General features: G+C 42.5%; 2 protein-coding genes across 2 annotated transcripts in view; both read left to right on the top strand.

Moving 5' to 3' along the window:
- Window positions 1-12,977, top strand: part of LOC311125830 (uncharacterized protein) — a gene marked incomplete at its 5' end in the record, with an annotated part of 122,450 nt that extends 109,473 nt beyond the window's left edge. Inside the window, 6 exons of the mRNA XM_084199859.1 lie at window positions 8,546-8,596; window positions 8,741-8,767; window positions 11,125-11,205; window positions 11,624-11,674; window positions 11,913-11,971; window positions 12,588-12,977. Of these exons, the coding sequence (XP_084055985.1) occupies window positions 8,546-8,596; window positions 8,741-8,767; window positions 11,125-11,205; window positions 11,624-11,674; window positions 11,913-11,935 (233 nt within the window). The remainder of the gene's footprint in view (window positions 1-8,545; window positions 8,597-8,740; window positions 8,768-11,124; window positions 11,206-11,623; window positions 11,675-11,912; window positions 11,972-12,587) is intronic.
- Window positions 12,978-15,772: 2,795 nt separating this feature from the next.
- The window catches only part of LOC311125833 (uncharacterized protein), a 43,213-nt gene continuing 34,483 nt past the window's right edge, over window positions 15,773-24,502 (top strand). Inside the window, exons 1-5 of the mRNA XM_084199861.1 lie at window positions 15,773-15,894; window positions 22,701-22,988; window positions 23,142-23,411; window positions 23,689-23,955; window positions 24,106-24,183. Coding sequence (XP_084055987.1) covers window positions 15,828-15,894; window positions 22,701-22,988; window positions 23,142-23,411; window positions 23,689-23,955; window positions 24,106-24,183 — 970 coding nt within the window. The 5' untranslated portion in view covers window positions 15,773-15,827. The remainder of the gene's footprint in view (window positions 15,895-22,700; window positions 22,989-23,141; window positions 23,412-23,688; window positions 23,956-24,105; window positions 24,184-24,502) is intronic.

Raw genomic sequence — 24,502 nt, 5'->3', positions numbered from 1 at the left:
GAAAATTATGTCATGGCTTTAGAAGCTTCTGATAGGTTAATTGACATCATTTGAGTCAATTGGAGGTGTACCTGTGGATGTATTTCAAGGCCTACCTTCAAACTCAGTGCCTCTTTGCTTGACATCATGGGAAAATCAAAAGAAATCAGCCAAGACTTCAGAAAAAAAATTGTAGACCTCCAAAAGTCTGGTTCATCCTTGGGAGCAATTCCAAACGCCTGAAGGTACCACGTTCATCTGTACAAACAATAGTATGCAAGTATAAAGACCATGGGACCACGCAGCCATCATACTGCTCAGGAAGGAGACGCATTCTGTCTCCTAGAGATTAACGTACTTTGGTGAGAAAAGTGCAAATCAATCCCAGAACAACAGCAAAGGACCTTGTGAAGATGCTGGAGGAAACAGTTACAAAAGTATCTGTATCCACAGTAAAACAAGTCCTATATCGACATAACGCTCAGCAAGGAAGAAGCCACTGCTCCAAAACCGCCATTAAAAAAGCCAGACTACGGTTTGCAACTGCACATGGGGACAAAGATCGTACTTTTTTGGGAAATGTCCTCTGGTCTGATGAAACAAAAGTAGAACTGTTTGGCCATAATGACCATCGTTATGTGTGGAGGAAAAAGGGGGAAACTTGCAAGCCGAAGAACACATTTTACATTTTAGTCATCTAGCAGACGCTCTTATCCAGAGCGACTTACAGTTAGTGAATACATATATATATATATATATATATTGTATATACTGGCCCCCTGTGGGAATCAAACCCACAACCCTGGCGTTGCAAACGCCATGCTCTATCAACTGAGCTACATCCCTGCCGGCCATTCCCTCCCCTACCCTGGACGACGCTGGGCCAATTGTGCGCCGCCCATGAGTCTCCCGGTCGCGGCCGGCTGCGACAGAGCCTGGATTCGAACCAGGATCTCTAGTGGCACAGTTAGCACTGCAAAGCAGTGCCTTAGACCACTGCGTGGGGGTGGCAGTATCATACTGTGGGGGTGCTTTGCTGCAGGAGGGACTGGTGCACTTCACAAAATAGATGGCATCATGAGGAAGGAAAATTATGTGGATATATTGAAGCAACATCTCAAGACATCAGTCAGGAGGTTAAAGCTTGGTCACAAATGGGTCTTCCAAATGGACAATGACCCCAAGCATACTTCCAAAGTTGTGGCAAAATGGCTTATGGACAACAAAGTCAAGGTATTGGAGTGGCCATCACAAAGCCCTGACCTCAATCCTATAGAAAATTTGTGGGCAGAACTGTAAAAGCATGTGCGAGCAAGGAGGCCTACAAACCTGAATCAGTTACACCAGCTCTGTCAGGAGGAATGGGCCAAATTTCACCCAACTTATTGTGGGAAGCTTGTGGAAGGCTATCCGAAACGTTTGACCCAAGTTAAACAATTTAAAGGCAATGCTACCAAATACTAATTCAGTGTATGTAAACTTCTGACCAACTGGGAATGTGATGAAAGAAAGAAAAGCTGAAATAAATCATTCTCTCTACTATTATTCTGACATTTCACATTCTTAAAATAAAGTGGTGATCCTAACTGACCTAAGACAGGGAATTTTTGCTAGGATTAAATTTCAGGAATTGTGAAAAACTGAGTTTAAATGTACTTGGCTAAGGTGTATGTAAACTTCCAACTTCAACTGTACATAGTTCTGAAGCACAGATTGACATAACAGCAGCAACAACAGTGAGCTATACCCCCTGAAGGGGATACCTGTTCTACCTGTATTTACAGTAGTGTTCAGGCAACTGCTACAGACAAGACAGGGGGTTAGATGCACCACCTGCCGTAGGGCACAGTCTTCATAATGTGTCACAGTGAGGCACCAATTTGGACCTCGCAGAGTATGGATTAGCCTAATCTGAATTAATTAATTAATCAGCAAAAAGGACCGTAATTACTTTGTGTCAACCTAAAAATATGTTTAGAGTTCAATGGATATTAGATGTGAAATCGCTGGCTATGTTATTTTACAGGTGTGCAGGTACTGTATGCAGCTTGTTTATTGGTGCTCTCAGAAATGGTTTCTTATTGCAGCTTAAGCATGTAATTGTGGGTAAAGTCATATTCAATAGCTGGCAGAATATTAATGCAGACTTGTACTTTAAGAAGTTATAAAATATTTGTATTTTTACTCCCCAGGTTGTTTGGTGTGGAAGAAAAAAAATGGTAGGATGATTCTCTGTCTCTTCCTGGTTCAACTATTCATACTCACTGATTCACCAAAAGTGTTACACAATGTGCATTTCATTTGAATGAAAGTGTCTTGATAATGTCTTAAATTTGTGTGTCTCTTTTTCATCTCAGGATATCCCGAAGACACCTGGATCTACTTTTTGACAAAGTTTTGTGGTGGAATGTTTGGTAATTTTACCCTAACTTGACTCTGATCCATATTCAACCTGCTAACTGGCTCCCCACAGTAATACAAACACAACATTATTATTATTATTATTATTCATGCACTGCACCATATACACATTCAGTACTTCCATGCACTGCACACATGCTTCCTCACAGCACAGGACAGGAGTGTTGTTTCTGTCCCATCCCAGAAATCAAGAAATCTGTTTTAATCAAATTAGGGCCCTTACTTAGTAACAGGTATCTCCAATTGTGTTTGTGTGATAGAAAGCGAGAGTGCGAGTGCACAGCAGTAATCTCACAACCCAGAATATTTTCTTACTGGGTCGATAGGAACATTAACCTGCAGAATATTTCCACTTATATGCAAACTTAAAGGGCAAATACAGTGCCTTGCAAAATAATTCATCCCCCTTGGCGTTTTTCCTATTTTGTTGCATTACAACCTGTAATTTAAATGGATTTTTATTTGGATTTCATGTAATAGACATACACAAAATAGTCCAAAGTGGTGCGTGCATATGTATTCACCCCATTTGCTATGAAGCCCCTAAATAAGATCTGGTGCAACCAATTACCTTCAGAAATCACATAATTAGTTAAATAAAGTCCACCTGTGTGCAATCTAAGTGTCACATGATCTGTCACCTGTTCTGAAAGGCCGCAGAGTCTGCAACACCATTAAGCAAGGGGCACCACCAAGCAAGTGGCACCATGTAGACCAATGAGCTCTCCAAACAGGTCAGGGACAAAGTTGTGGAGAAGTACAGATCAGAGTTGGGTTATAAAAAAATATCAGAAACTTTGAACATCCCACGGAGCAAATTTAAATCCATTATTAAAAAATGGAAAGAATATGGCACCACAACAAACCTGCCAAGAGAGGGCCACCCACCAAAACCCATGGACCAGGCAAGGAGGGCATTAATCAGAGAGGCAACAAAGAGACCAAAGATAACCCTGAAGGAGCTGCAAAGCTCCACAGCGGAGATTGGAGTATCTGTCCATAGGACCACTTTAAGCCGTACACTCCACAGAGCTGGGCTTTACGGAAGAGTGGCCAGAAAAAAGCCATTGCTTAAAGAAAAAATAAGCAAACACGTTTGGTGTTCGCCAAAAAGCATGTGGGAGACTCCCCAAACATACGGAAGAAGGTACTCTGGTCAGATGAGACAAAAATTGAGCTTTTTGGCCATCAAGGAAAACACTATGTCTGGCGCAAACCCAACACCTCTCATCACCCCGAGAACACCATCCCCACAGTGAAGCATGGTGGTGGCAGCATCATGCTGTGGGGATGTTTTTAATCGGCAGGGACTGGCAACTGGTCAGAATTGAAGGAATGATGGATGGCGCTAAATACAGGGAAATTCTTGAGGGAAACCTGTTTCAGTCTTCCAGAGATTTGAGACTGGGACGGAGGTTCACCTTCCAGCAGGACAATGACCCTAAGCATACTGCTAAAGCAACACTTGAGTGGTTTAAGGGGAAACAGTTAAATGTATTGGAATGTCCTAGTCAAAGCCCAGACCTCAATCCAATTGAGAATCTGTGGTATGACTTAAAGATTGCTGTACACCAGCGGAACCCATCCAACTTGAAGGAGCTTATAGAGACACACCTCAAGAGACTTGCAGCTGTAATTGCTGCAAAAGGTGGCTCTACAAAGTATTGACATTAGGAGTGGAGGTGAATAGTTATGCACACACCGTTTCAGTTTTTTTGTCTTATTTCTTGTTTGTTTCACCCCAAAAAATATTTTGCATCTTCAAAGTGGTAGGCATGTTGTGTTAATCAAATGATACAACCCCCCCAAAATCCATTTTAATTCCAGGTTGTAAGGTACCAAAATAGGAAAAATGCCAAGGGGGGTGAATACTTTCGCAAGCAACTGTACATCCTAAAAGGAACCTCTTCTACTTTGTTTGTTGTAAAATATTTGTATGGATGGTGTAACTTTACAGGGGTTGCAGTCAACAATCAGAATTCTATTGCCCCGGATACTGTTTATCAAACTGTAGGGGATGTTCAGGTTGCCAACTGTGGAGTTTCAGGGTTTCTCTCTGGGGTTGCCATGGATACAGTTAACAGCGCTGTAATAATAATATGCCATTTAGCAGACACTTTTATCCAAAGCGACTTACAGTCATGCGTGCATACATTTTTGTGTATGGGTGGTCCCGGGGATCAAACCCACTACCTTGGCGTTACAAGCGCCATGCTCTACCAGCTGAGCTACAGAGGACCACAAGGTGAATAGACTCTTAGAGATTACTCCATGAATCAGAATAATAACAATCAGCCCACTAACAGGTAGTAACACTAACACACCTTTTACATGGTACTTCTATGGGGCCATTTTGACAATGCCGATATTTGGAGATGTTGCCAGAAATGTGTTACTCACATTATTTGTGGTAGCATTTATTTGAATAACATGTTTTAGTGACATCTACATACAGTATGAGAAGGTGATTACTAATGTGAGTTTAAAGTTAGCAGTGTGTGGACTAGCCTATATCAAATGTGAATGATGTAGTTGGAATCTGCAAGGGAAATGTGCTTTAAATTATGTACGTGTGATGAGTATTTGAAATAACCTGTTTGGTTTTGGTTTTGTCGTGTATGAAGATTATGACTTTCTATAGGAACAAAGAGTGGATGTTTATCTTAGTTCAAAAGTAGCCAGTTGTAGGGTGACGCCCCAGGGGAGACAGGTGATTGGACAGCAGAGGGAGCAACCCATATTTTTACATTGTTTATAAGTATATGCTGGAGGAAAAAGAGGTTAGAGCAGCCATTGCAATCTGGGACGTTGCTCTCCGGGTGATCTTGACACCTGTAACTCATGCTGAAAGCTTGTGATATGAATAAACGTATGATCAAAGGTTCAGTATGAGCAGACTCCTTTGTTTGACAGCAATAATTGCCAGCATTTACTCGATACGACAGTTTCTCTTCACATCTATGCATTCGTGAACTTTCTAAATGTCTCCAATAGAGGTAACATTGTGGATAAAGATTCTGTCACCTCCACCCCTTGCTAGATTATACATCCAAAAGCCAATTATTTAATGTGCTTCAGTGTGAGTCTTCTGTTTTATTTGATCTGCTCCATGGTTGTCAATCAGGACATTTTGAGTTCTGAGAACTGTTTCCATTTTGTTTTGTTTGATATGACTGTTGCTGGTTTAGAAATGTGGCTTGTGTCAGAACATCTCAAGACCTTTGCAGGATTTGTGTCTTTAAGAGCTTACGCTTAAAGCGTTCATTTACTGCAGGGGAAGACAACCCTGGTCCTGGAGGTCTGCAGGCACTTCATGTTTTTGATTTAACCGACATGGAAGACCAGGTGTGTTGAATTTAGGCAATCACTGAACTGATCAATTAGCTCAGTTGGTCTGGTGTGGTGCCTAGTTGGAAGAAAATCCTGCAGTACCTCCAGCACTCCAGGAACAGGGTTGCATATCCCTGTTACAAATCAAAAAGTTACATCTTCATACTTCTCCCATCATCATTCAGTATTGTCACAACAAAGATGTTTGAGAATGCTAAACTGATCTATTCTCTCTTCAGCTAATGCCGGTGATGGAATCAACCAAACCACAGGCAAGTCATCCAGCTAATTTAAGACGTCATAAAGCAGAAGTAGCATAGATGCTCATCTGCATATCTCAGAATATCACGATAACATAGATTGCTATTTTATTTGAATTCTGTTGTTGATGACTTTTAGTAGGAAGTCGCTATGTCAACCAGAAGGTAACACAAGTTGTGTGTTCCAGCCAGCAGATCCAACAGTCCTAAAGATGAGTCAAAATTCAAGGGTAGCTTTACTTTTACTGACTTTATTGTCCCCATGGGGAAGTTTTGTTGCAGTGTCATGTACACATTTAAAGTGGTGTTTAAATACAAAACAAATTGACAATACAACTGTCATAACAGTTACATACCAAAAAAAGAGACTAGCCTGCTGGCCTTACTGGGTCGATAGGAACATTAGCCTGCTGGCCTTACTGGGTCGATAGGAACATTAGCCTGCTGGCCTTACTGGGTGGATAGGAACATTAGCCTGCTGGCCTTACTGGGTCAATAGGAACATTAGCCTGCTGGCCTTACTGGGTCGATAGGAACATTAGCCTGCTGGCCTTACTGGGTGGATAGGAACATTAGCCTGCTGGCCTTACTGGGTCGATAGGAACATTAGCCTGCTGGCCTTACTGGGTCGATAGGAACATTAGCCTGCTGGCCTTACTGGGTCGATAGGAACATTAACCTGCTGGCCTTACTGGGTGGATAGGAACATTAGCCTGCTGGCCTTACTGGGTTGATAGGAACATTAACCTGCTGGCCTTACTGGGTCGATAGGAACATTAACCTGCTGGCCTTACTGGGTCGATAGGAACATTAGCCTGCTGGCCTTTCTGGGTCGATAGGAACATTAACCTGCTGGCCTTACTGGGTCGATAGGAACATTAACCTGCTGGCCTTTCTGGGTCGATAGGAACATTAGCCTGCTGGCCTTTCTGGGTCGATAGGAACATTAGCCTGCTGGCTTTACTGGGTCGATAGGAACATTAGCCTGCTGGCCTTACTGGGTCGATAGGAACATTAGCCCAAGCTATTTAGGAGGGATATCACACCCGGCACAAATTATTGTCTAGTTCTGTTTTTCCTGCCGAGGGGTGCCCTATACCTGCACCCAGAGGGGAGTAGTTCAAAGTCCGGGTACAGGGGGTGGCTTGGGTCTAAAATGATTTTGTGAGCCTTGCGGAGGGCCCTGACCTTAAAGATCTCATCCAGGCCTGTCTGTTTGACTCCAAGTACCTTGCTTGCTGTGGTGATAATCCTTCTCAGCATATTTCTCTGGCTGACAGTAGCATTGCCAAACCAACAAACAGTAGAAAAAGTTACAATAATCTCAATTAAAGATTTGTAAAACAGACTCAGTATAGTACAGTCAACATTAAAAGATCCCAGCTTTTTGAGAAAGTACAGTCTCTGTTGACTCTTTTTGTAGATCAGGTCTGTACATTTATTCCACTGAAGCTTATTGTCCAAGAGGACACCCAGATATTTGTATTCCTCTACTATCTCTATGTTCTGACCTCTGATAGATGTTGTACGCTTCCTGAAGTCTATGCACATCTCTTTGGTCTTGTTGGTATTGAGGACCAAGTGTGATTCGTCACACCACTCTACAGAGTCATTTAGGATGGTGTTCCTCATCATCATGCAACAGGCTGATCAAGGCAGTGTCATCAGCGAACTTATCGAGGTGTCTGTCAGGATGGAAACTAGTACAACTATTAGTGTACAAGATGTACAGGAGTGGGGACAAAACACATCCCTGAGGAGAGCCTGTGTTGGTGGTGCGTATGTCCGACACGTGGGGACCTACTTTGACCCGCTGTGACCTCTGGCTCAGGAAGTCCAACAGCCACAAAACCAGCCCCACATCTAAGGAGAAGTCCCTAATTAGTGTCTGTGCCAGAATGTAAGCAGTGTTTGATGCAGTAGGAGAGAGCCTGTAGTTAATGTTTTCCTTCTACGTGTGATTCTGCAGGGGTTACGGTTCCGCAAAAGGCCAATCCCAAAACAGGGAAAGAGGACGCAGACAAAGCTGAAAAGGGGCAGAGGAATGGAGGTGTGTATGAAACTTAAGCGGAACTGGCCTGCACAGAGCCCTGACCTCAACCCCATTGAACATCTTTGGGATGAATTGGAACGCCGACTGTGAGCCAGGCCTAATCGCCCAACATCATTGCCCGACCTCACTAATGCTCTTGTGGCTGAATGGAAGCAAGTCCCTGCAGCAATGTTCCAACATCTAGTGGAAAGCCTTCCCAGAACAGTAGAGGCTGTTATAGCAGCAAAGGGGGGACCAACTCCATATTAATGCCCATGACTTTGGAATGAAATGTTTGACAAGCAGGTGTCTAGATACCTTTGGTCATGTAGTGTAGCATGTCATTGCGCTAACACTAGTAGCAATGCCCCCCGTCTACCACTGTTGAAAAAATCCTAGGGAAAACACTTCTGTAACTGACTGATTCTTAAAGGTTAAATTTAATATACTGTGTATTATAAGCATAGGAGTGTTTCTTTCAAATGATCAGATTAGAGAAAGTTTGTCTTTCTGTTCTCCTTAGCAGCTGAAGCCAGCGGATCCAACAGTCCTAAAGATGAGTCAAAGCCTGAGGGTAAGACACAGTGGCATTCACCTGGAATTCTGCCACTTAGCATCCTTTTCATTGTCATCCAGAAGTGAACACAACAAATACTAATGTGGTCTGTGTATGAGAATGTTAAACTCAACTTGTCTCTCTTCTTCTCCTCAACTAAAGGCAGTGATGGAGTCCAGCCAGAACAAGGCAAGTCATCCAGTTAATTTAAGACTGTATAAACAGAAGTAACTTCTTTAAAGATGGACTATACAGAAATCACTCCTCCATTTCCTGGTTGATAAAATTCTAATAGTTTGCCTAATTTCAGTTTATGTGAAAAAAACAAGCAGTCATTGTGTAGAGAATCATTGTACCATCTAAACCACTGTGAAATATATTTTCCATAACCAAAAATATTGTATATTCAGCTGTTTGAAGCTGGTGTACAAAACCGAAACAGGAAGCATAGAAATAGAACAGATTTACCACTTCTTAGACTTGTTTACAACGGGAATGAAAGATCTATAACTCACATTTCTATGTGAATTTGGTTGGGTTGCCCAAAAAGTTACAGTGGGGAAAAAAAGTATTTAGTCAGCCACCAATTGTGCAAGTTCTCCCACTTAAAAAGATGAGAGAGGCCTGTAATTTTCATCATAGGTACACGTCAACTATGACAGACAAAATGACGAAAAAAAATCCAGAAAATCACATTGTAGGATTTTTAATGAATTTATTTGCAAATTATGGTGGAAAATAAGTATTTGGTCACCTACAAACAAGCAAGATTTCTGGCTCTCACAGACCTGTAACTTCTTCTTTAAGAGGCTCCTCTGTCCTCCACTCGTTACCTGTATTAATGGCACCTGTTTGAACTTGTTATCAGTATAAAAGGCACCTGTCCACAACCTCAAACAGTCACACTCCAAACTCCACTATGGCCAAGACCAAAGAACTGTCAAAGGACACCAGAAACATTACATTTACATTTTAGTCATTTAGCAGACGCTCTTATCCAGAGCGACTTACAGTTAGCACATACATTATTTTATCGAACCCACAACCCTGGCGTTGCAAACGCCATGCTCTACCAACTGAGCTACATCCCCTGCCGGCCATTCCCTCCCCTACCCTGGACGACGCTGGGCCAATTGTGCGCCGCCCCATGGGTCTCCCGGTCGCGGCCGGCTACGACAGAGCCTGGATTCGAACCAGGATCTCTAGTGGCACAGCTAGCACTGCGATGCAGTGCCTTAGACCACTGCGCCACTTGGGAGACTCCACAAATTGTAGACCTGCACCAGGCTGGGAAGACTGAATCTGCAATAGGTAAGCAGCTTGGTTTGAAGAAATCAACTGAGGGAGCAATTATTAGGAAATGGAAGACCTACAAGACCACTGATAATCTCCCTCGATCTGGGGCTCCACGCAAGATCTCACCCCGTGGGGTCAAAATGATCACAAGAACGGTGAGCAAAAATCCCAGAACCACACGGGGGGACCTAGTGAATGACCTGCAGAGAGCTGGGACCAAAGTAACAAAGCCTACCATCAGTAACACACTATGCCGCCAGGGACTCAAATCCTGCAGTGCCAGACGTGTCCCCCTGCTTAAGCCAGTACATGTCCAGGCCCGTCTGAAGTTTGCTAGAGTGCATTCGGATGATCCAGAAGAGGATTGGGAGAATGTCATATGGTCAGATGAAACCAAAATATAACTTTTTGGTAAAAACTCAACTCGTCGTCTTTGGAGGACAAAGAATGCTGAGTTGCATCCAAAGAACACCATACCTACTGTGAAGCATGGGGGTGGAAACATCATGCTTTGGGGCTGTTTTTCTGCAAAGGGACCAGGACGACTGATCCGTGTAAAGGAAAGAATGAATGGGGCCATGTATCGTGAGATTTTGAGTGGAAAACCTCCTTCCATCAGCAAGGGCATTGAAGATGAAACGTGGCTGGGTCTTTCAGCATGACAATGATCCCAAACACACCGCCTGGGCAACGAAGGAGTGGCTTCGTAAGAAGCATTTCAAGGTCCTGGAGTGGCCTAGCCAGTCTCCAGATCTCAACCCCATAGAAAATCTTTGGAGGGAGTTGAAAGTCTGTGTTGCCCAGCGACAGCCCCAAAACATCACTGCTCTAGAGGAGATCTGCATGGAGGAATGGGCCAAAATACCAGCAACAGTGTGTGAAAACCTTGTGAAGACTTACAGAAAACGTTTGACCTGTGTCATTGCCAACAAAGGGTATATAACAAAGTATTGAGAAACTTTTGTTATTGACCAAATACTTATTTCCCACCATAATTTGCAAATAAATTCATAAAAAATCCTACAATGTGATTTTCTGGAATTTTTTTTCTCATTTTGTCTGTCATAGTTGACGTGTAACTATGATGAAAATTACAGGCCTCTCTCATCTTTTTAAGTGGGAGAACTTGCACAATTGGTGGCTGACTAAATACTTTTTCCCCCACTGTACATATTGTAGCTTTAAGCAGTATTTGATGCAGTAGGAGAGAGGCTGTGGTTAATGTTTTCCTTCTACGTTTGATTCTGCAGGGGTTAAGGTTCCACAAACGGCCAACCCCAAAACAGGGGAAGACGACACAGACAAAGCTGGAAAGGGGCAGGGGAATGGAGGTGTGTAGGAAACTTAAGCGGATAGTTTACCCAGTAACAGAGTGCTCTGGCAGTTACAGTGAACTCCAACCATATTTGTCCTGATGATTTGATTCCTGTAACTGACTGATTCTTAAACGCTAAATACATTATACTGTTTATTATAAGTATAGAGGGTTCATCTAGAACAGGGGTGTCAAACTCATTCCATGAAGGGCCTAGTGTCTGAGGGTTTTTGGTTTTTCCTTTCAATTAAGACCTAGACAACCAGGTGAGGGGAGTTCTTTACTAATTAGTGACCTTAATTCATCAATCAAGTACAAGGGAGGAGTGAAAACCCGCAGACACTCGGCACTCTGTGGAATGAGTTTGACACGTGATCTAGCGGGTTACTAGAAATGATGTAATTAGAAAAAGTTTGTCCTTCTGTTCTCATTAGCAGATGAACCCAGCGGATCCAACAGTCCTAAAGATGAGTCAAAGTGTGAGGGTAAGACACAGTGGCATTCACCTGGAATTCTGCCATATACTATGTTGTTGTTTACCTTGAGGATTGTTAGAGCCAGTTTGTGGTCCAGAATAGACAAACTAGGGAATCCCTGTACTGTTTGATTGTTGTACCTTGTGAGGGTGTAAAGGGAGACCAGGGATGTGTGTGCGCGTGCGTGCTTACCAGCATGTGTATGTATGATTAAGTCCAACTCTTCTGTTGTGTGTTTTCTTGCCAGAAACCACACCATTGATGGAGTAGAAAGACAGACTGTAAAGAATCCAGTGTTTTAGGATGGTAAGTCTGAGTCTGAGAAAGACAGTAACCACAAGATTTATTAAGAAAGCATTTGGAAGTGCTCACATTGTTATTACATTGTTATTATGTGTGTGATCAACATGTGGGATTTTTCTTTTAATTTGGATGCCATGAAAGTCAAACATTGAACACGTGAGATTGGTGTTGGCATTCTTAAAGCCAGACTCTGTGTCAGTTTCGTCATTTTGTTTACTTTGTATGGTTTGTTTCGTTGCGTCAACAAAACAAACCCAGGCATGATGTCATAACATACTCTAGAGTCTAGGCTACCTGAGAGAAATCTGACCTGCAATTTGTAAACAAAACTGCTGTATTTATAACTCATAAAAACGTATTTATCACTTTGAAATGACCCAAATGGCAACTTAAGCTTTCATCTATCCATTTCGAGATATATTAATCAAAAAAATAAAATGTGATATTTTATTTGGGACTGAGTCTGGCTTTAAAGGAAAGGAAGAACACCTGTTATTGCATTTATAACATAAGACCAAGAGTTTTTCCAGACCATGTGATCTGACCAGGGAAAAATCCTGGCCCTAGTCATTAGTAATGTTTTGTGTCATGAGCTCTGTTCTCTATTGCTTCCTTCCAGGTGTGGAAGTGAGGACCACAAAAATGGGGTTTGAAGGCTCTCAGTACATGCCTCCAAATCTGTTACATTGAGACAAACGACCAAGAAGAGAGAAACATGTTTGAACGGTTGGAGATGTTTTTAATGAAATATATAATGAAGGAAACAACAGGCAAATATTGCAAATAGTAACTTGCATTCAATCAGATGAAGTACAGTGAGCTACAAAGTATTGGCACAGAGACATATTTTGTTATTTTGGCTCTGTACTCCAGCACTTTGGATTTGAAATTAGATAATGACTATAAGGTTAAAGTGTAGACTGTCAGCTTTAACCCGATATGAATGAGAATACCCTCAAATTAAAGCTGACAGTCAGTCTGCACTTTAACCTCATAGTCATTGTGTCATTTAAAAATCCAAAGTGCTGGAGTATAAAGCCAAAACAACCAAAAAATGTGTGACTGTCCCAACAATTTTGGAGCTCACTGTATAATGTGATGAGCTGTGTGCTTTATGAACTTACAGTACTTCAGAAATTTGAGGGCAATATTTGTATCTCAGAACAGTTGATGATTGACAAAAACAAGAGATTCTTACTGTCACGGTTTCGGCCGAGGCTGCCTCTCTTCCTTGCTCGGGCAGGCTTCGGCGGTCGTCGTCTCTGGAGTACTAGCTGCCACCGTTGAATGTTTCTATGTTCGTTTGGTTTTGTCTTTATTATGTACACCTGTTTTCGTTTAGCGCTAATTAGTGTCCTATAAGTTCTCATTGTGTTAGTCAAGTGTTGTGTGTGATTGTTTCGCTGTCGTGTTTGTGCGCTACAGTTGCCCGTTTGCTCTTCGTAGTTTTCCTCCTCTGTTTTAGGAGGGTATTTACGCACATGTTAGTGCGCCTTTTTGGTTTACGCCTGTGTGCGGATTTTCGCCTCCGGGCTTTTGGCTCGTGTAGTGAGTGTGCTTTCACTAAAGTCTTTTGGACTTATTTTCTGCGTCCTGCGCCTGATTCCTGCACCACACCCACCTACAGCACCCACTGACACTTACCCTTTCTCACAATTCATACCTTGTCTTTACAAATCTCCATCAATTTGTGCAGGTTGTTTTTGTTGTTTGAAGCCATAGTATCAATCACTTTGTGGTTGTATGATACCTTTTCAGGTATTTTCCCCAGAGCGCTTTATGCCAACCCACTCCACTTTCTGTTTTAAATGTTTTATTACTAAAAGAGAGTGCTCTACAGTACTGAGATGTTGTATTACAAACAACAATGGTGCATGTGCATTTGTTTTAATGCCTCAATGTTTTAATTTGACAAACACAGTGGTTGTCTTCATCAAATTCCTTCAAATGTCCCTCTGGTATACAGTGCTGGTCATTATTTTGGTGGAGGAATATTTTTATTTTTTTATTTCACATTTATTTAACCAGGTAAGCCAGTTGAGAACAAGTTCTCATTTACAACTGCGACCTGGCCAAGATAAAGCAAAGCAGTTCGATAAAAACAACAACACGGAGTTACATATGGTGTAAAACAAAACATAAAGTCAAAAATACAACAGAAAATATATATACAGTGTGTGCAAATGTAGCAAGTTATGGAGGTAAGGCAATAAATAGGCCGTAGTGCAAAAATAATTACAATTAGTACTAACACTGGAATGATAGATGTGCAAGAGATGATGTGCAAATAGAGATACTGGGGTGCAAACGAGCAAAATAAATAACAATATGGGGATGAGGTAGTTGGGTGGGCTAATTTCAGATGGGCTATGTACAGGTGCAGTGATCGGTAAGGTGCTCTGACAACTGATGCTTGAAGTTAGTGAGGGAGATAAGAGTCTCCAGCTTCAGAGATTTTTGCAGTTCGTTCCAGTCATTGGCAGCAGAGAACTGGAAGGAATGGCGGCCAAAGGAGGTGTTGGCTTTGGGGATGACCAATGAGATATACCTGCTGGACGGCATACTACGGGTGGGTATAATAATAATGGTCTAGGGTTGTTTTTACATGGTTCGGGCTAGGCCCCTTAGTTCCAGTGAAGGGAAATTTAACGCTACAGCATACAATTACATTCTGTGCTTCCAACTATGTGGCAACAGTTTGGGGAAGGACCTTTCCTGTTTCATCATGACAATGCCCCCGTGCACAAAGCGAGGTCCATACAGAAATGGTTTGTCGAGATCGGTGTGGAAGAACTTGACTAGCCTGCACAGCGCCCTGACCTGAACCCCATCGAACACCTTTGGGATGAATTGGAACGCCGACTGCAAGCCAGGCCTAATCACCCAACATCAGTGCCCGACCTGACTAACGCTCATGTGGCTCCGCAGCAAAGTCCCCGCTGCAATGTTCCAACATCTAGTGAAAGCCTTCCCAGAAGAGTGGAGACTGTTGTAGAAGCAAAGGGGGGACCAACTCCATATTAATGCCCATGATTTAGGAATGAGATTTTCGACAAGCAGGTGTCCACATACTTTTGGTAATGTAGTGTATATTGTGTGTTTAACAAAAATTTAAGTATTAAGTATCATATTGTTATCCTGTATGTGATGTGCTGTCATGTTTAGCCTAGGCTACTATAATTTTTCAACTTTGAATAATGTGAATTATAATGTAATGTTGATCCATACAACAAGATGGCAAACATTTATTATATGTTTTGAGGAAAATATTTATTGTGTGAATGTTTTTGTGTGCATGCCACATAGACCTACAGGTGAATGGCTAGGCTGGTGAATTAAAATCCCTCACACTCGGTGGACAGGAGGACAAGTAAATGAACTATAGTTATTAATTTACCTTTGAATATTACAGTATTGTCAACTTTTGTTACATTATAGCACAGAGATCCTATCAATTCGAAATTCTATATGTAATTCTGTGCATTGTAGCCAATTATACACACAGGGTGGCGCCAAAGACCAGGGATGGGCACGACTACATCAAGGAATGTTCCAGAACTGGTTAGATTTTAAAAAATTAATTAAAATAAAGTTAATATAGCATATAAACATAATGCCATGTGTTGGTATACAGTGTGATTGTATTGCAGCTATTAAACATTATTTACAAGTCAAATGGAACGTTATTTTATTTTCCACGAAGAGGACGACTCATGCAGAGGGAGGAACTAAACCACTTTTTACTTTCACAGCTTCAGGAAATCTAAAGATCAGAAGTAGGCTAGGTGATGAGCCACACAGAGATTTAGCATATCTCATTCGAACTTAATTGTATTTATTATCTAAACAAATTAACTATATGCCCAAACTAACGCTCATCAGATTGTGCTTCTGGCTTTGTCTTGCACGAACGGTGGTCTCCGGAGGTAAGTTGAAACGACTGGTAGGCCTACATACTATTTGTTAGGCCACTTGTTTGCTATTGTGTTCTAAATGTAGATCCTATCCTACAACATCACATTAAATATTTGATTATCATGAATAATAGGTGTATGTAAGATAATGTCCTTTATTAACACTATGTGCGCTGCAACTTCAAGTTAGTGGGATTCATATCACTGAAAAAAACAACTTGTAATGACATTATGGATGGACAATATCCTAAACACGCTCTTCATATTGATTTTCAACATGGGAAGTCAGAATGGTTTTAAACGACGTCTATGTGGGTTTCTTTGAGAAATAAGGACAGCGCCCGTCCTATTCAGTTTAGCTACACACAGATCTCACTTGAAGAAGTTATTGAATATTGATTCCTGGCCTAACCAAGGCTCAAACCTACACATGACCTAGCCCTACGGTACCTCCTTGCCCATCCAAATAAAATATTGAAATATTGAACATTTATTTGACCTAAACTGACGCCAACAGAAAGACGTATTAATCTCAGATAAAGCTTCCGAGCGAACGAAACAGTTTCCCTCAGTATGCGTCGACCATGTATCTGATGCTGTCTGGACCAAAAGAGTATGGCGCCAGAACGAATCAGTTGGATGGGCATGCAACAATTTAAAAGATTTTACTGAGTTACAGTTCATATAAGGAAATAAGTCAATTGAATTAAATTCATTAGGCCCTAATAGATGGATTTCACATGACTAGGCAGGGGTGCAGCCATGGGGTGGGCCTTGGAGGGCATAGGCCCACCCACTTGGCAGCCAGGCCCACCCACTGGGGAGCCAGGCCCAGCCAATCAGAATGAGTTTTTCCCAACAAAAGGGCTTTATTACAGACAGAAATACTACTCAGCACTCCCCTTCAGACGATCCTGTAGGTGAAGAAGCCGGATGTGGCGGTCCTGGGCTGGCGTGGTTACACATGGTCTGTGGTTGTGAGGCCAGTTGGACGTACTGCCAAATTCTCTAAAACAACGTTGGCGACAGCTTATGGTAGAGAAATTAACATTCAAATATCTGGCAACAGCTCTCGTGGACGTTCCTGCAGTCAGCATGCCGATTGCACGCTCCCTCAAAACTTGAGACATCTGTGGCATTTTGTTGTGTGACAAAACTGCACATTTTAAAGTGGCCTTTTATTGACCCCTGCACAAGGTGCACCTATGTAATGATAGTGCTGTTTAATCAGCTTCTTGATATGCCACACCTGTCAGGTAGATGGATTATCTTGGCAAAGGAGAAATGCTCACTATCAGGGATGTAAATTTGTGCACATCATTTGAGAGAAATTAGCTTTTTGTGCATATGGAACATTTATGGGATTTGTTATGTCAGCTCATGAAACATATGACCAACACTTTGCGTTCATATTTTGTTTCAGTGTAAATTATTCTCAAGACACATTATCTTCACACATTTTAGATGCTTTTCACTGACAGCCGCAACTCAATAATCAGCTAGGCATATTGCCACGTGTGCTGCCCAAATTGCAGGCTTCCCAAATAGGCATCGATTTGTGATTTGAAACAATCCACAGCTATTTTTGTAAAAAAGAAGCTAATGATCCTCTGTGGCTAAGTCAAGCTCTCTGGTAAAGTATTTTGAATAATTTTATTTAGACAGGAGTAAATATGTAATTTTGGCAAATTTGGCAAAATTTACTTTCGGTTTTCCGCCAGCATCCGAACAGTGCACACGTTTTCCTTTCTAATTCGCAAGTGCCTGAAACCAGAGATCTGTATATAATGGCGAGATGCTCAGGTCTCCGCCCTATCAATGCGAGTCGTTGTCCCAAAGTCGGAAATGTAGGCGACAAGCTTACGTCTGCATATTATGCCGATAAAAACGCATTGGGCTTATTTCAGGACAGATTTTTGCGATAGAGCGAAACAGCGCCCCTCAGTCTTACTATATGTAGCCCATGTATCTGATACTGTCTGGCCAGAAAAAGTATGACATGCCATACTCCTTTTGTCCAGACAGCATCACATTGACATTTTTTTATTTTTTTTAGTCATTTAGCAGACGCTCTTATCCAGAGCGACTCACAGTTAGTGAATACATTTTTTTTTTTTTTATACTGGCCCCCCATGGAAATCAAACCCACAACCCTGGCGTTGCAAACGCCATGCTCTATTACATTTACATTTACATTTACGTCATTTAGCAGACGCTCTTATCCAGAGCGACTTACAAATTGGTGCATTCATCCTATAGCCAGTGGGATAACCACTTTACAATATGTTTTTTTTTTTTTTTTTTAGGGGGGGGGGGGGGGGGGGGTAGAAGGATTACTTTATCCTATCCCAGGTATTCCTTAAAGAGGTGGGGTTTCAAATGTCTCCGGAAGGTGGTGAGTGACTCCGCTGTCCTGGCGTCGTGAGGGAGCTTGTTCCACCATTGGGGTGCCAGAGCAGCGAACAGTTTTGACTGGGCTGAGCGGGAACTATGCTTCCGCAGAGGAAGGGGAGCCAGCAGGCCAGAGGTGGATGAACGCAATGCCCTCGTTTGGGTGTAGGGACTGATCAGAGCCTGAAGGTACGGAGGTGCCGATCCCCTCACAGCTCCATAGGCAAGCACCATGGTCTTGTAACAGATGCGAGCTTCAACTGGAAGCCAGTGGAGTGTGCGGAGGAGCGGGGTGACGTGAGAGAACTTGGGAAGGTTGAACACCAGACGGGCTGCGGCATTCTGGATGAGTTGTAGGGGTTTAATGGCACAGGCAGGGAGCCCAGCCAACAGCGAGTTGCAGTAATCCAGACGGGAGATGACAAGTGCCTAGATTAGGACCTGTGCCGCTTCCTGTGTAAGGCAGGGTCGTACTCTGCGAATGTTGTAGAGCATGAACCTACAGGATCGGGTCACTGCCTTGATGTTAGCGGAGAACGACAGGGTGTTGTCCAGGGTCACGCCAAGGTCTCTTTGCACTCTGGGAGGAGGACACAACAGAGTTGTCAACTGTGATGGCGAGATCATGGAACGGGCAGTCCTTCCCCGGGAGGAAGAGCAGTTCCGTCTTGCCGAGGTTCAGCTTGAGGTGGTGATCCGTCATCCACACTGATATGTCTGCCAGACATGCAGAGATGCGATTCGCCACCTGGTTATCAGAAGGGGGGAAAGGAGATGATTAATTGTGTGTCATCTGCATAGCAATGATAGGAGAGACCATGTGAGGATATGACAGAGCCAAGTGACTTGGCGTATAGCGAGAATAGGAGAGGGCCTAGAACTGAGCCCTGGGGGACACCAGTGGTGAGAGCACGTGGTGCGGAGACAGATTCTCGTCACACCACCTGGTTGGAGCGACCTGTCAGGTAGTACGCAATCCAAGAGTGAGCCGCGCCGGAGATGCCCAACTCAGAGAGGGTGGAGAGGAGGATCTGATGGTTCACAGTATCAAAGGCAGCAGATGGGTCTAGAAGGACGAGAGCAGAGGAGAGAGAGTTAGCTTTAGCAGTGCGGAGAGCCTCCGTGACACAGAGAAGAGCAGTCTCAGTTGAATGACCAGTCTTGAAACCTGACTGGTTTGGATCAAGAAGGTCAGTTTATTAGTGTACAGATGAAATAAGTTATGGTGAACTTCACAGGGTGGTGAAGTGCACGGTGATCTTGATGCTCCTGTCCAATAATTATCGAGGGTCTTATTCTGGTGACATGATGATCGATGCTTGACTGCCATTTGACAAATACAAATATTCTCGCTCTTATCCATAATAATCTCATAATGTAGATATCTTATCCTCACTGTAGCTGCGAGCTGTTGGCAAGAGCGTACATGCCAAGACCAGAGTAGGCATTTTGCTATTCAATGCAACAGGTTTTGTGACAAAACTATTAGTGGAGTTGAAAATGTGATGGTACATGAAAACTGAAGCGAAAAAGTACATTTTGTGTGCACTACATCATGACGCACTGATTTCTATCTGCAACAAGTCTGTTGGTGGAAACTCACCACTGGTTGGAAAATGCACACATTTTCTTTGTGAATTTTAGAATATTCATGTGAAAATCTGTCGCCAATTGGCTGGAAACTTAGCTCCTAACCAAGTTTCCATCTAACCTTTTTATGCAGTAAAGTATAAGTCAGTAAAAAATATAATGACAGGCCTGATGGAAACAACATAATTTGTTTGGGGTAAACTTTCCAAATGTCGACAAAACAAAATACTCTAGACAAGGTGGGATCTTTTTGTGTTTGTAACATTTATTATGCGAGAAATGGTGGTGGAAATGCTTTTATGCGCAAATATTGATATAATAACCATCATATCGAAGTAAACATGGAGTCACGCGATGACATGTTGTGTGGTCCTCCCACTACGACTGCAGTTCATTAGGTATGCAGTTTATTAGGCTACAAATGAAATAAGGTATGATGAACTTCACAGGGTGGTGAAAGTGCAAGGTGATGAGCTTGATTCTCCTTTCCAATAAATATTGAGGGTCTTATTCTGGTGACATGATGATCGATGCTTTGTTCCCTTTTGACAAATACAAATAATATCGCTCTTATCCATAATAATGTCACAATGTAGATAGTTTACCCCCACTCTGTGAGATTTTGGCTGGAGCGTATGTGCGAAGACCAGAGTGGGCAAACATTTAGCTATATAACGCAACTGTTTTTGTGACAAACCATCAAGGAGGGGTTCGTGCTGATTGTACAGAGATTGTGACAGCCGGTTAAATGGCGTTCCTTGACAAGGCAAGAACAAGATGTATGTCAGGAGAAGTGCAGTACTATCATAAGGAGATTTATACTTGGAATACGGAGAAGGAATGGAGGGAAAAAGAGAGGCAGAGGAGGTCTAAGAGAGAGAGGGAGGAGGAAGAGGGTGAGCTTGAGTCGGTTAAAAATTGTGGGAAAAAGGGAGATGGTTTGTTAAAGGGGAATGGTAGAAAGTATTAGAGTGTGTTGAAGACAGTAGGAGAAATGGAAGTGAATGAGGGCGAAGTATCGGAAGTGGTAGGTGTGGTGAAATTCTCGGAGCCCGAGGCTTGCACCGATAAAGATGAGTCTGTGACAGTAGGATTGAAGTTTTTGGAAAAAGTGGACCCTTGCCTTTTGGCTGATCCATTTGTGGTTTCAGGGTGGGTGAAAACAGAGTTATGTGCTGTGGAATCGGTGAGGGTAACCAGAAGTGGTCTTGTGATAATTATTTGTGTTTCTGCTGGTCAGAGGGAGCAGGCGCTCCACGTTAAACGAATGGGGGCAAGAGATGTGAATTGTTTTGCACTCAAGAAAAGGGCGCCATTGAAAGGAGTGATTACTGGGGTAGCAGTAAATGTAAAAGTTGACCAACTGAAGGTGTTTTTGATGCTCGTCGTTTGGTGCGACGCAGACAGGGTGGCGTGAGTGGTGAAACAGAATCATTGTCTGTTCTTTTGAGTTTTGATGTTGAGTCTTTGCCTGACAAAGTGATGTTAGGATATATGTTACCCTGTACAAGCTTTTGTGCCAAATACATTACGTTGTTACAGGTGTCAAGCTTATGGGCATGTGGCAGCAGTATGTAGGAGGGAGGTTCCTAGGTATGAGAAGTGTGCAGAAGGGCATGAGACAAAGGAATGTGTAGCATTGGGGAAAGTAGTGGTATGTGTTAATTGTAGGGGTGCCCATGGGGCTGGGGATCAGAAATGTCCCATGCAAGAGAGGCAGGTTGAGGTTTCCAGGGTTAGAGTAGTGCAGAAGTTGTCATATGCGGAGGCAGTGAAGAAAGTAGAGGAAGATGGGTCAAGGGGGAGGGATCCTGAGAGGAGTGGTGTGAGTAGTAGATCTGTACCAGTACAGAGGGATAAACCAACAAGTGATATATGTTTCAGTAAGATTGGATTTTGATCATTTATAGCAATGGTTATCAACTGTACTGCAGGGATGGAACATAAGTCGCAGAAAATTGAGGTTGTGGTGGCAGCTGCAGAAAGGTATTTGGGTGTGCGAGACTTGACATCAGAAGAGTTACAGGGTGTTAAGTGGTGGTGTTCTATGCTTTCAGGTTGTTGGCCTGAGTTAGTACTAAATAGATTGAAAGAGTGGAGTTTTATATTTTTTTGTGAATGTAGGGTATTTCTTTATTTTTTCAAGCAATGTATAAGGGAGTTGTACTGTTGTCTAGTTGGTGGCGGTAATGCAACATTTACTGGATGCCAACCGCCGTTAAAACTCATAAAAGAAGAAGGAGGCACCAAAGAGTAGTACCAGAGATATTTATAACTAAGATAGACCACATCCTGTCGTTGCCAACGGGAACAAATGAGTACCAGAGATAAAGAAGAAGACCATCATTAGAGTCTAAAATGGAAACCTATTCAATTGTATTTTTCATTCGGTACATGGGAATATAACGGCAAAAGTTATTTTTATGTGGACTATGTCATCATGCACAGCCTTTTATCCGCAAAAAGTCTGTTTGATGGAAGAAATCTCTCTACTGGGAAAATGTGCATATTGTTTTATTCAGATTTTAGAATATTTGCATGAAAATCTGTCGCAAATTGAATGGAAACCTAGCTGGTGATATAATAGTAAGCCTCAGAGGCATGGTGTAGACAAAGACTTTAATATGTAGTGTAGTCTAGATACATTTCCACTCCAGTGGTGGTGGTGAGGAGGAAAATACTATCAAAGTGGGCAGACTACATAGGCCAGATACACCCAGCAAGCAGAATTCTAGACATAAAAAGTAAAGGTTGACAATAATGTCTCTTTCAATGCCAATAGGGTTAGGTCTACATATTTAATGTGTTACCCTGGATACATTGATACTCTTTTACAGATGATCTTTATCATAAAGTGGGAGGTGAGCTCGTGTTGACACCGGACAAGTCCACAGTGACTTACCCCATCACAAGCATCCTATGGAAGCATGGGAAGAACAAGGTGGCAGAGTGGGACAAGGATTTTGGTGGTCTGGAAATCTATGGTGCCTTCAAAGAGCGCACATCCCTGAACCTGACTACTGGAGAGCTGAGAATCAGTGGATTGACAAAAACAGACAGTGGAGTTTATTCTGTGGAGTTCAACGGCAAACTTCAAGACAAGACATATAAACTGTCTGTTATCAGTAAGTGTTTATCTGTGTGTGTGTGTGTGTGTGTGTATGTGTGTGTGCATACATCTGTATGTGTGTATGTGTGGTCATGTAGAAACAGCAGGTTATTCAGTACCTCACAAGCATTTTCCCCAAATTATTCCTATTTCTTTCCTCTATTTACAGAGGCAGTCCCCAAACCCACAATCTCTTCTTTCTGTAACGCCAACAAAACCTCCTGCACTCTGACCTGTGAGGGCAACACCACTGATGCTGAACCTGTCACCTACAACTGGAAAGTGGGAGAGGGGGCGTGGGAGGTCTTAGACAAACAGATTACTGTCTCTAAGAGCAACACTGGCAATTCAAACAGCGGTTCCAAGTACTTCTGCAAGATGAAGAACTCTGCTGGAGAAGGGGAAGCCAGTGAGCCAGTTGGGCAGGTGTTTGGCCCAGGTGAGTGGACACTCATAAGTATGCTACGGTGTAATGTATTCATATGTTAGTAACACTGCTAATGTTGTAGGACATTTTGAATGTTGGGCTATTTTGAAAACAGACAGTGGGGTTTATTCTGTGGAGTTCAACTGCAAAGTGCTTGAGAGGATATATACATTATGTTATAAGTAATTTTTTATTTCTGTCTATCTGTGTGCCTCTATATTAAATAGCAGATTATGCAGTGCCTCACAAGCATTTTTCCCTGCTTTGTCTCTCTCTCCTGGATTTACAGTGGCAGTCCCCAAACCCACAATCACTTCTTCCTGTAACTCCAACAAAACCTCCTGCACTCTGACCTGTGCAGGCGACACCACTGATGCTGAACCAGTCACCTACAGCTGGAAAGTGGGAAAGGGGGCGTGGGAGGTCATAGGAAAACATCTGGTTGTCTCTAAAAGCGATACTGGCAAATCAATCAACAGTTACAAGTACATCTGCAAGCTGAAGAACGCTGTTAGTGTAGAAGTCAGTGAGCCCGTTGGAGATGTGTTTGGCCCAGGTGAGTGGACACTCATAAGTATGCTACAGTCTTATGAATTAATATGTCAGTAACAATGCTAGTGTTGTAGGACATTTTGAATGCTGCACTATGTTGAATATCTGATCAACTCCTCTCAAAGTATCAATACAAAATGTGTTTTTATTTCAGAGCCATCTGAAGAAAGTGTTGCTGGTGGTGTTGCTGGTGTTGTCGTCGTCATATTAGTACTTGTCGCCATCATAATAGGTAAGAACAGCACATCTATAGTAACAGAGCACTGTACATGTACATAGTTCTGAAGCACAGATTGACATAACAGCAGCAACAACAGTGAGCTATACCCCCTGAAGAGGATACCTGTTCTACCTGTATTTACAGTAGTGTTCAGGCTACTGCTACAGACAAGACAGGGGGTCAGAAATTTTTCTCACATTTGTGGTGGCATTTATTTGAAAATTGTTTTTGTTGAGACATCTACATACCGTATGAGAAGGTGATGATTACTAATGTGAGTTTAAAGTTATCGGTGTGTGGGCTAGCCTATATAAAATGTGAATGATGCAGT

Source organism: Coregonus lavaretus, assembly GCF_964263955.1.
Source record: "Coregonus lavaretus genome assembly, contig: HAP1_SCAFFOLD_533, whole genome shotgun sequence".
In the NCBI taxonomy this organism is placed as follows: domain Eukaryota; kingdom Metazoa; phylum Chordata; class Actinopteri; order Salmoniformes; family Salmonidae; genus Coregonus; species Coregonus lavaretus.
This window is presented reverse-complemented; position numbering and strand designations above follow the sequence as displayed.